The sequence below is a fragment of the Solanum lycopersicum genome, chromosome 1 (assembly GCF_036512215.1).
Source record: "Solanum lycopersicum chromosome 1, SLM_r2.1".
Lineage (NCBI taxonomy): Eukaryota > Viridiplantae > Streptophyta > Magnoliopsida > Solanales > Solanaceae > Solanum > Solanum lycopersicum.
In genome coordinates, this window is record NC_090800.1 from 83,538,904 (window position 1) to 83,550,975 (window position 12,072).

The 12,072-nt window shown below is 34.1% G+C and overlaps 2 protein-coding genes across 6 annotated transcripts; both read left to right on the forward strand.

Moving 5' to 3' along the window:
* Window positions 1-2,554: 2,554 nt before the first annotated feature.
* LOC101245799 (uncharacterized) lies at window positions 2,555-5,821 on the forward strand. The gene is made up of 6 exons (XM_004229997.5): window positions 2,555-2,694; window positions 2,784-2,848; window positions 2,925-2,956; window positions 4,006-4,247; window positions 5,130-5,366; window positions 5,463-5,821. Exons 2-6 carry the CDS (start codon window positions 2,796-2,798, stop codon window positions 5,469-5,471), a joined length of 573 nt encoding a protein of 190 aa, XP_004230045.1. The 5' UTR covers window positions 2,555-2,694; window positions 2,784-2,795; the 3' UTR covers window positions 5,472-5,821.
* A 1,083-nt stretch (window positions 5,822-6,904) lies between these two features.
* ACI112 (protein) lies at window positions 6,905-11,675 on the forward strand. Of its 5 annotated transcripts, none has more exons than XM_010325821.3 (7): window positions 7,093-7,261; window positions 8,104-8,477; window positions 8,608-8,824; window positions 9,074-9,091; window positions 10,146-10,265; window positions 10,359-10,471; window positions 10,900-11,675. In XM_010325821.3, the coding sequence occupies exons 2-7, from the start codon at window positions 8,113-8,115 to the stop codon at window positions 11,111-11,113; spliced, it is 1,047 nt and encodes a 348-aa protein (XP_010324123.1). In that variant the 5' UTR covers window positions 7,093-7,261; window positions 8,104-8,112; the 3' UTR covers window positions 11,114-11,675.
* The last annotated feature ends 397 nt before the right edge of the window (window positions 11,676-12,072 follow it).

Below are 12,072 nucleotides of genomic sequence, written 5' to 3' on the forward strand. Positions count from 1 at the left end.
AATTAAATTGTTATTTTTCACTTTGTGTAAAAGAAAATGTATATATAAGCCACTTGTGTGATGGTAAAGATATACATATATACTAAATAATATAATCGTGATCTATTAATTTTAAATGACAAAATTTAAAAGTATATCACACTCTTCTCCTTAATGCTTAGTTTATATCTTTGGTAAATGAGGGGAAAAAAGTTTAATCAACCACTAGTATAAAATAAATAAAGTTGTTTGTTAAAGAATTGTAATTTTTTAGAGAATGGATTTGATGTTAGATAAATACTTTGAAATTTAATTAATTTATTTTGAGGTTAACCATTAATTAAAGATCATGTCATATTCAAGACACGAATTTTGATATACCTCTTATTCAAAATGAAAAGGTATTTTTCATAGATCTGGAGTTAGTGCTTCTTAGAGTCTGTTTGGCTCAGCTTAAAAGCTGGTCAAACTGACTTAAAAACTGTTTTTTGATTTATTTAGCTATTTGACAATACTCAAAACAATTTATTTTAAATTAAAAAAACTTATTTTAAGCCAAAAGTTAAAAGCTGGGGTAGGGGTGTTTTTTTTTTTTTAGCTTATAAGCTGTTTTAAGTTGACCACATTTTTATCTTTTTGTGCTTAATATTTTTATACAATCTCCAAATTACCCATATAACCCTAACATTTCTTTCTTCCATTTTTCCCTTTTCACGTTTGACATAACAACTTCAGCACTTTTATCCAAACGCATAACTGCTTATTTTAAAAATAAGTTTCAGCACTTTTAAAAGTACTTTTTTAAAGCTGCTTTTATTAAGCCCGTCCAAACGGGCCCCTACATATTCACTTCTACTTAAAAAATTTTCATTAAAGTTGTAATGATTTCAAGAAAAAACTCATTTAACATTAATTAATATAAAAATATCAAAATCTCAAAAACAACATATTGTAGGGGAGACAATTTTTTCATTGAGGAGTTAAAAATATAAATAAGCACACTAATAATATTCCCATATAAATTGTTCAGATCAATTATACACACCAGTTGAGTAAAAAATAAGTAATTAGATAAAATTTAATTTACGTCAACATGAACAATAATACATATGAAACAGCAACAAGCCAAAATGTGATAAGAAATAATGCTACCTAAACTCAAATTCACGGAACCAAAAAGATTTGACAAAATCATGAACCAAGTCTTTAGCTTATGCCAAGCAGGTTCATTATTAAATATGTACTCGTACATTATTAAATTAATCATGTATATACAGTGTGTGTTTTTCGATGATTTCATATAGCCTACCATCGGTCACGAGATTATTAGTATGATACCTTTATTAAATATCTTGGTGGTTATATTAAAAGCAATTGATTAAGCAAAATTGTGTGACTTTTAACTTACCTAATTCGAAAAGGCTCCTAAATTTGAAAAAATGTAAATTTATTTAATGGACAATTATAATGAATTTCTATAATGTAATGTAGATTCGGTCACAAGTATAGATTTTCAAGTCTAAATGAAATGTAAATATATAGGAATTCATATGTAAACATAGTATTAATCTTGAACACACATAATATTTTTTTTCAGTAAAACATTCTCTTCTGGGTTAGTAGAGACGAGGTATAGTTCAGAATTTCACAAGTAAATTGAAATTAAAGCTACATCAAAACTCAAAAAAAAAAAATGATTTGTTCATCCCTTTGTGGACGAGTTCCATGACAATCTATTCACATCCTCAATTTTATCATTTGATATTGAAATTCTCTTTGTTGTACAATTTTTTTAGGGCATATGATTCATATTGTTCTTGAATTGTTGATGCATCAGTATTAGCACACGATAGTCTTTATAATTTAATAAGCAGATTTGTAAAGAATAACATGTTTGTCGTCTTTAAATCTATCTTTAAAAGCAAAGAAATATTTTTTTTTAATATACCATTGACTCATGCAAAACACATCAAAAATCATTTACATGTAAATCAACTACCATGGTGGATAAGTCATGTTGAAAGAAAATGAAAAGACACGAATAATACAAACAACACTATGACTTATGACTGATGAAATGTTCTCTTTGTTTGATTATTGTCATATTATTTGTTGTTACTATTTTTCACATTTTTTCTTTTCATTTTTATTTTTGATTTATTTTCCTCAAATCGAGTAAATTTTTAAAATTGTCTCTTGTCCATAAACTAAATTTTCATATCTCTATTTAAAATTATGTTCCCAATAAATTGAATATGTGTCGTATCTAGTCTAATAACCTTTTCAAGACTTTTTTGACCTACTATACCTTTTTTCATATACATGCATCATAGGAAATATAATTCTTCATCAAACCTTCAATACATTCTTTTTACCATTTTGAAGAGTGTATTTTTTATAAATACATGTTATTACATTACTTATACATTATTTTCAAATTATATATTATATATTTTTTATGAACCGTTACCAAAATAACCCCTTATTCCTTATCATCTTGTTCACCCCCACCCCCAAAAAAAAAACCCCACCCAAAAGAATTTAATTTAACCCCGTGAATATTTGTCTTGATTTTGACATTAATATTAGCCCGACCCGTTTAACTTATTTTGGAGTCAAGCCGGGTCAAGATTCGCCCGGTCTATTCCCCTAAATCAAAGTCTATTGTAGAACCCTTATTTTCCTCCCGCAACCGGTCCCGTTTCTTCATTGAAGGTATAATCCCTTATATATATTCATCTGTATTACATAATACAAGTTGATTTCGAAGTTATATTCGAATAGTTCTGTGTGTTAATTTGCAGAATTTGACTCCGATGTTTAAGAACACGTTTCAATCCGGGTTTCTTTCCATTTTGTACAGCCTTGGGTATGTAATCTTTCTTGTTTAGTTTTCAATTTTAACTCATCTACTTGTATTAAAGATTAGTTTTTTTTTCCTCCAGGAGCAAGCCTCTGCAGATTTGGGATAAAGAAGGTAATTTTTTAAGCTTATATATATGTGGGTTGCACTTATTTTGCCAGAGATTCAGTTATAGGATTTATGTGTGGGTTTTGTTTTAACTTGGTGGTTCTGGGTTTTTCTGTGGGGACTTTAATTTTGCCCCTTTCAGCTGAAGGAGGGGTTTATGCATAAGGGAATGTTTTGTTTTGACATATAACTGGTTTCTTGTTGAGGATCATATCTGTAGTGTAATATGTTGGTGCGGAGTAGTTTTTTTATAGCATTCAAGAGAGAGTGAGGTACTGGAATTAGTTGTGTTGTGATATGATGTGGGGATAGTGCTATTGTTGATTGCTGAATCTTTTTGGACAATGTAATTAGAAAAGTACACCAGGGAGAGCCTTAATTTTTGCTTTAATTTGAAAAGAACTCTTTGTTATATGATCAGTATTTAGATTCACTGGGCAAAAATTGATTGTTCCTAAATCATATTATTAGTATTGTAGGGATTTTGTGATTTGTTTTTCATTGCTGGAAGTTTGACGTACCTTAAGAGTTTACTTTATTGTGGTTTCACCCTTTGTTTCCTTTTAATTCTTAATTTTTTTCTATCTAGAACACAGTATGTTCTGGTTACACCAATAATACAAGTGAAATTAAACATATCTCTTTATGCATTCTACATCGTTCTCACTATTACGGAACATTCTCCTTTCCGTCTATCCTGTTCTTTTCCATATGATCTAGAGTACCTTCCTTTCATTTGCAATCCTCTGCTATCTCCAACACACGATTGCTTTCTCTATTGTCCTTTGTAACATCCGTGAGATATTAAACAACGAGACTACAAGGTCCCACAGTTACCAAACTAACCTGCAACAAGAGATATTAGTAGCTCTCTAGATTCTTTGCACGTGCCTGATATGACACCAACTCACAAATACCCTCAGTTGAAATAGTATCTAGCTCTGCAATTGAAAGAGAGCTATTTTCTTCAGAGATTTTCTTTTCCAAATTTTTAACACCTCCATCCTGTCTCTCCTTTCTGAATTCTGACAATGCAAATTATTCCTTGTGTGCAGTTGTTGATGGACATGTCAAACGGCTGCAAGATGAAGATATCCAATCCAATGTCCTGGAAATTATTGGGTCGAATGTCCAGCAAGCATATATAACGTGTCCTGCAGATCCTAATGCAACTCTTGGCATAAAGTTGCCCTTCTTAGTCATGATAGTGAAGAATGTGAAGAAGTACTTCACATTCGAAATTCAGGTTTTAGATGATAAAAATGTCCGGAGAAGATTTCGAGCTTCTAATTATCAAGTCTGTAAGTCTTTCCAGGATATATAGATTTGTTCCTATGACTTCTTTGTTGCATATTGGATTATCTTTTTGTACATGCAGTCTTTCCCAATTATGTTATTTTGTCATTAGTTTAAGAAAACTGCTGAGTGCTGTCTAGGATGACAATTGATGATCTTAGCATTTGGGAAGGAGCTGTAGCTGAGTGGAATGATCTTCATTTAATCAATTTTTACTTGTTTATGAGCAAAATTCAGTTTATTTTTTTTACTTGTTAGATGGAGTGTATGACATGAACAGAGTCTTGCTCTTTTTGGTAAGAGCTTATGTTTGGTAGCATTTTTTTCTGGACTTATAACAGTAGTATTATCATATATTAAATTTTTCTATGGTTCTTGTTATATGGACTAAGATTTTTCCAATAAATCTGAATGGATACTATTAATTTAAATAAATTGTGACGAGGAGAAAGTTAGCACCTGTGAATTGTCAAAAAAGATAGGAGAACATCTCTGTTTCCACACTAAAATGCCGGAAGTAGCAGTTGCTACATCTAAATGAGGTAAAATGTAAATGCCTAATATAAATTCTCTAGCTGTTGCTATACTTCCTGCTTTGCTTGGATATGAACTTCTCCACAACTGTGGAGCATCTCACATAGACAGGTTGCAGTTTTGGTGGCATATTTGTTAAAAGCTGAATTAGTGAGGATTAGATAGTTAGTGCAGCATAGGTGAGAAATAGAAGAGGAAAAAAGTGCTACTAACTTTCTTTTTGGTCATTCTTTGACCTTGAGATATTGCAGTACTTTGACTTGAAGTCCTCTCTTGACAAGCTGTGTTAATGTTTATTTACTAGATTTCATGAATGCTGGAGTTTGAAACTTTCACCTCTATGTTGCAGGCGGTAACCCGAGTGAAACCCTATATTTGCACTATGCCCTTGAAATTGGATGAAGGATGGAATCAAATCCAGCTGAACCTTTCTGATTTGACCAGGCGAGCTTATGGAACCAACTATGTTGAAACTCTTCGAGTTCAGGTTCATGCAAATTGCAGGCTAAGGAGGATATACTTTTCTGACCGTCTGTATTCAGAGGAGGAACTCCCACCAGAATTCAAACTTTACCTTCCAATGCAGGTGAAAGATGCTCAGGACTTGCTTTGATTTGTTGTGTTGGGGACTTATTTCATTCTTTTAAGCCTAATATTCCTTTTCTGGTCTTGTTGACTGTAGAAATCTTGAAGATCTTCTCTTAAAACCAGCAGACGAGGCGCTTTGGTTGTCGACATTCGCCTGCAGACTGGTATATCAATCTTGGAGTGAAACATTTTCATCTTTTGGAAATGTTGATTACCCTTGAGTGGGTAGCACCTGGAGTTTATGTTTCTAGAGTAGTTTATTAAAGAGTACTTGTACGATATCTCAATTATTTGTCTTTCACATAACGTTTGAAGTTAGGTATAACGTACACATGGGTAACATGATGAGTGTCATAATTGTCTTTTTATATAAACTGAAGTATATGTTGGAAGTGACGATACATGAATAGACTTCTATCGTCTCTCAAATAATAATGTCCTTTGAAACATTAATACTGCGTCATTGAATGATCAAAGCTAAAAGCTTTTTTTTTTTTAGCATGGTATGAACATTTCTATAATGACTTAACTATATGTTAAATTTTTTTATTTATAATTCTATGTTTAATCTTATCCATGTTTTCAAAATTGTTTACTATAAATGGTCATCTAGATTTTATCGTGTCTAAAATCTGGTCGCGTTAAATGATATAACATAAATGTTTTATTAGAAAAAAAGATAAGTTTAATGTAAAACGACATTAAATTAGGAGAAAATAACTTTTTATTGTATTAAAAAAACGTTCGAGGAAAATAATAATAATTGAGTAACACCGTCATTCTAAAAGAAGTAAAAATAATTTTAGCAAGTAAACTTTTTTATAAAATATGGATGATCATTTAGATAATTTATTCGTTCGTTAAATTAAAAGTAATGTTTTATATTAAAAATGAGAGAATTTTTAATTTATTTATCGATATTTGATAAATAAATAAAAAATATATTATTTCAAATGTATTTATACAAAGATAAAATGCGATAGAAATGAGGTGGTTTAGAGAGTAGCTAAGATGATCAAAAACACAATTCTTTATGCTATCTTAGTGACTCAAATAAACGATTTGAAACTAAAAATGAAAAATGCTGGCTATTCGAATCACGTGATTATTATTCTTATCCGATTGAAAAAAGCAAACCCATTTTCACATGGCCTCAAATCAACAAAAAGTTTGTGCTATCCTTTTTTATCCCAACATTTTTCATCACGTGATTGAGCCAGACTTTTAATTATTCCCAAAAATAGCGCTGCTGACTCTGCCTCTTATTTAATTGCCACGTGTAAAATCAATTGATTTACGTGGGCCTTATCCCTCACCGCCACGTGACGCAATCAAGCAAAATCTTCATGAATAATATACTCTACACTTCTTTCATTTGTGGCTCACAATTATTTGCCTTTAACAATTTGAGGCTCTTATTCTTTCCATCTAAATCTCACATCTTATTGGTCCAAGTGGCATATTTTCCTTCCAATTTTACCCTTTCATACACCCATTTGCTAAGATTATATTCCATGAATTATACTCTCTATTGACTTTACGAAATACACCTTACATTCTTGATTTTGGTAATAAAATAGAGGATCTTTAATTGTAACACGAAGGGTATTATAGTCAATTCGTTTTCATATGGACAAAAATAATTGTGATGATAAAAAAAGTGGGATAAATTTATAGCCATGGCAATTTACAATACCACTAACTGTGAGTTATTATTGCAAAACAAAAAGGAAATATATATATATATATACACTCTCCAAGTTGCAAAGTTACACATAATTTTCTCCTACCCTAAGACGAAAAAAATCCTATCTTTATTTCCACTTGCTTTCTCCTCTGGTTTTGGCTATTTTGGGAAAAGTTTTTCCTCATTTTCTGGCAATTTTCAGAAGGGTAAGTTATTTTTGTTTGGTTTTTACGTTTATGGAGGTGAATAAGGGGCTGTTGTGTTGATTCTTGAGCTGGTTTTAGTGCTTTTTGGATGGTTTTCAGTTATATGTGTGATTTTTGCTGGTTGAAATTCTCTGTATTTGCGGTTTTTCTGTTCATAAATTTGGAGAAAGACTTCAGCTTGGGTTTGATCTGCTTATGAGGTTGTTTTATCATGATTTATGGTTTGAGTTAAGTTGATCAGTTCTGTTTTGTATTAAAACTTCTCTGAATTATGTTCTTTTTTTTCCTTAAATTAAAAGTTCCTACCATTTGTTTACTCTCTCTAATTATTTTTTTGGCTAGAATATCTGGATGGAGGTCTAGATCTCAAATTTAAAGTAATTTGTATTTGAAATTTTAGAGAGAGTTTCTATCTATCTGTTCTAAATATTGAATAGAATTGAATTGACAGCATCCTTTTTCTCTCATTGGGGGTAAGAGTAGGGGAAATGGGGAGGGAATTACCAGGCGGTGAGTCCAACCTCACCAACAAAGTGAAAGTTGTACTCAATCGACTCGGATAGTCAACCAACTGAGCTACTAAAATTCTTGAATTGGTAGTATCAGTTTCTTGGGGAATATGAAAAAACTTGGGAAAACAAGATGATTGTCTTTGTGTTTAGTGTTGTTTAAGATTTATGTGGACTTGGTGTGTGTTGAACTTGCATTTATCTACAGCTGAGAAATGAGACGAGTTAACTTTTATCAAGCATGGAGTGAGGGGTGGGAGTGTGGTTATTAAACTTTCTCACTTGTGTTCTATCTTGATTTCTCAAATTTTACCATGATTACTATTCTACCAGGTTAATCTTATGGAGTGGTTTTCTCGCGTTGATGATGGTGATGTTGTTGTTCCTGAAAGCTTAGATGGCTTTTCGCCATCTTCTGATAGCTGGTCACAGTGGGACTCAACACCCTTTGGGAATTTCAAGTCAGAAATGAAAAGGAACAATATAAGGTCATACGTTGGAGCCGAAGATTGTAAAGTGATTGGGAATGGCCTATCTAATGATGTTGACATGAAAAACTTTGGAATTCACGAGGAGCCTTTTGATAATGCAGCTAACCAAGCTTCATACTGTGACATGGATCAATGGTCCTCATATCCACCACCTGAGCAGCTGGAATTTCATCTTGATAACTTGACCTCAATCGATCAGTTGGATGATGTGTTCCTGTAAAGCTCTTAACTCTGATGAATTGTATTTGTTTTATTCTATTATTGAATTAGTTGACCTATAGTTGTGGCGTTAGATGGAAGAACCTTATCATTTTGACTGATCGAGTTCTTATGTTCCATTATGCAGAAGTTCCTTACTCGAAGAAAACTGTCCAACTGGAATGGATGCATCTGATGAGTCATCAACAGATTCCCGTTGCAGCATGCTGCTGGGTGATGATCAAGCAAGAGATATGACGAGCAAAGCTTGTGCTGGTACTACCAAATATTTCTCTGCACATGCTTTTACTTCACCAGTGGATTGGGAGGGGCAAGAAGTTAACAATTCTTATTTGCTGAAAAAGGTGATGCTTTTGTTCATTTTTGTTTCTGAAGGGCATGAATTTTCATGTAACAACTCCAATCTGTGAAGCTGGAGTTGAATCATCAACCCCAGAAGAACTCAAAAGACTTCACTGCACATATATTATGTCATCTGAGAGCTTTAGAGGGACCAGCCGATAAGTTAATTGGTCCGGTGTATCATGATGAGTTTCAGTCTTACATGAAAAGATTTTTGGCTCACTTGGAGTTTTAAATTTGCATTGAGGCAGATGCAGGGAACAATCCAGGTTACTTCTCATGCTTTTTGGTGGAAGGAAATTTTGGGAATATTTCACCTGCATTCAAGCAGGGGCGAACTTTGCATGATTATTGAGGGTTGAACTAAAATTTGAAGGTAAAAAATCAGAATTATCCTAAAATCTCTAGAAGAGCACAAATTATTTTCTCTTTCCTGGGGAATTGAGCTTGAAGCAGCTACCCTTCTTTCTGACCTATGGAGGTCTGTCCCTACTCTAGAGACGGCTTGTAACAGTGTCGAATCGTACAAACCTCATGCCGTGGGTCACTTTATTTTGGATATTGTCAGTGGCTAAAAGTCCCACATTGGTTGTGAAATTGACTGGTGGTCTCCTTATATGGACTTGGCGATCCTCCCCGGGCTAGCTTTTGGGGTTGAGTTAGGCCTAGGTATCATATCTTTACATGGTATCAAATCCAGGTCCATTCCCGTTTAGGCTCCCGGACCACGCTCTAGTCGGGTTTGGGTGTGTTAGAGTGGGTAAATGTTTCACATGGGTAATAGACTGGTGATCTCCTTATATGGGACTTGAACAATCTTTCTCCTGAGCTAGCTTTTGGGGTTGAGTTAGGTCCAGGTGTCATATCTTTACAAATACCGAGGGAATCATAAGCAGAATAATGTTTGAACATGTTTGCTTATTCAACCAAGTTTAGACAGTTGCCATGGTATAATTCTTTAGATAAGCTAGAGCTGCATTTCTCTATTACAATTTCTAAGAGGAAAAAAGAAAGATATGGTTGAGTATAGTCTTTATCCCCTCTGTTTTATTTCATAGGATTGGTCAGTTATAGGTGCAGATGGAGGAGGAGACTACTATTTGTATTGGGTTTTCGTTTCATGGGAAGTCGTCGAGGCATGTGGGGACATCATAAAGGAACTAGGCAGCTGTCTAAACATATTTTTTGGATTTTTAACTGATGGCAATTAGCAGTAACATATGCATACACATTCATTCTCATTTTGTTGAGTCTTTTTTTTCTATTTGTAAGCTTTCACCTATCTGAGTTCTGAAGTCTAAATCATTGAAATTTTATTTTCAGGCACCACACGCAGAGGCTGCCGTAAAATTGGAGCATGATAAAGGAGACAATAGATCGAGTGACGAGGAAATATCCATGGAGGAATCCGTCCTACAACACCTAGAAAATCTCATGTCTCAGGTAGTGCAGGTTTTATGTTTTGGGTTTACCAGTGTAATATTATGGTCGAATGGCCAGGTTTACTGAATTTGTGCTCGTCCTGTTACCAAACAGCTGACGGAGGAAACCAGAATCTGCTTCCGGGATTCTCTATATCGTCTTGCAGGAAATTCAAAACATGGTGCATGTCAGAGTAGGAATGCCATGCCAGATCAAGATTCGACGCGGTTAGTGCGCATGCTCAGTTACTTTCATTGATGGACTAGAGTCTAGAGCTTGTTAGTGAGTTGTTACACATGATGTTGTAGGTCATGATTAGGGAGACTCTAATGGATGTATTTCTGTAGGCTCTGCCTGGTTGAAGATCATTAGAGGAATTATATCTTTATTTTGTAAAATCTTTCAGTACTCCCTATGCTTAAATATGTAAAAAGCTTTCATTGTTTTGTGTACTGTCTGCTCAAAATTTCACCGTCGTCTAGTGGAACGGAAACAACAAATAAAAAAAACAGTAGAGCTTCATTTGAAGCCTAAATACACCAAATAATTCAAGAGGGAAAATGCATTATGAAATTCTTGTTGTCATTAGATTAAGGGAAGTGTTGGTATTCCTGTATTGATGTGCTTATTTTCTCATACTGGAAAAAAATATCAGGTTCAACGAAGAAGAGACAACAGAATCGCGGACAAATGTCATTGACAGAACTGTTGCCAACTTTTTGTTCAGCAATGTAGAGTTTGGTGCTTCTGAAGGCTCATCATTTGACTTTACAGAAGCCACCAACATAAGACATCATTCGGGAGGCGCTATGTTGTGGAATATCTCAGCAGGTTCCTCTGGTTGTGATGTCCCTACTTTTAGCGGATAAACAATGCACTCTTCACTCTGCTTAAACTCCTCTTGAAGTGGAACTGTGATGGGCACCACTTTGCATCCTAGTTCTTACCTTTCGTTCATGATATTATAGCATGGTCGTCTTGCATCACCCTATCCAGCTATGTTTTGACGACAGCTTGTATAGTAGGCGTGATTAGAGGCTAACCATGTTTACTTCCGTGTCTGCCAGCTGATCGATAGTTCCTTCCATATGACAGTCGCCTTGGCAGAGGAGCTATCCGAGCTCCAAGAGGTCAAGAAGACTGTTGAATCCTGGCATTTCTTTAAGACTTCCACGGGTAATGTAAGCAGCGAAACACTGCAAGGAGCCCTGGTTTTTTCTTATAGGCTCCAGACAATATTAGTAAGAAAAAAATTCATATATGTTTATTTTTAGAATTTTGTAAGCATCTGATATTTTTCAATTTGGGTAAGCTAGCTTCATCAACAGTTGTTTATATCTTTTGGTACTTGAGAGCTTTATATGAGCAAACAATATGAGACCAATGCCAGGTTAGGTTTGTTGTGAGTATTATATGGTTGTTTTAAGTTAACTTCTGATTGTTTGGTTGATGTATTTGCAACGTCATAACATTGGGTATACAGTCCGGTACAAGCCGTAACGGAACCGCACCGGTATCAGAACCGGCAACAAACTGGGACTGAACGGTACCGGAACCGGCACGGTCCTGACTTAGGTATACAAGTATTTGTAGTTGCTGTTGGGTAATATAGGCATTTAAACTGATGTGGCAGCGGCACAGAAGCTAGAAGTCCATATACGGTGTTGGTCGATATCCAGTTTTTATTAGAATGAAGAGCATATGACAGGGGCATCACCGTTTCAATAGTACGACGGAAGATATACATATCATTTTGCGATAGTTTTGAGTATATATATTTTCTCTTGTTATTTATTATACTCAAAGAGTGATAAAATAAAATAAGTAT

Excerpts from the sequence above, each read along its gene's own strand:
- ACI112 (XM_010325821.3), top strand. The coding sequence starts at position 8,113 with ATGGAGTGGTTTTCTCGCGTTGATGATGGTGATGTTGTTGTTCCTGAA. Across the intron at positions 8,478-8,607 it reads CAGTTGGATGATGTGTTCCT|AAGTTCCTTACTCGAAGAAA; the intron begins GTAAAGCTCTTA and ends TCCATTATGCAG. Across the intron at positions 10,266-10,358 it reads TAGAAAATCTCATGTCTCAG|CTGACGGAGGAAACCAGAAT; the intron begins GTAGTGCAGGTT and ends GTTACCAAACAG.
- LOC101245799 (XM_004229997.5), top strand. The coding sequence starts at position 2,796 with ATGTTTAAGAACACGTTTCAATCCGGGTTTCTTTCCATTTTGTACAGC. Across the intron at positions 2,957-4,005 it reads GCAGATTTGGGATAAAGAAG|TTGTTGATGGACATGTCAAA; the intron begins GTAATTTTTTAA and ends CCTTGTGTGCAG. Across the intron at positions 4,248-5,129 it reads TTCGAGCTTCTAATTATCAA|GCGGTAACCCGAGTGAAACC; the intron begins GTCTGTAAGTCT and ends TCTATGTTGCAG.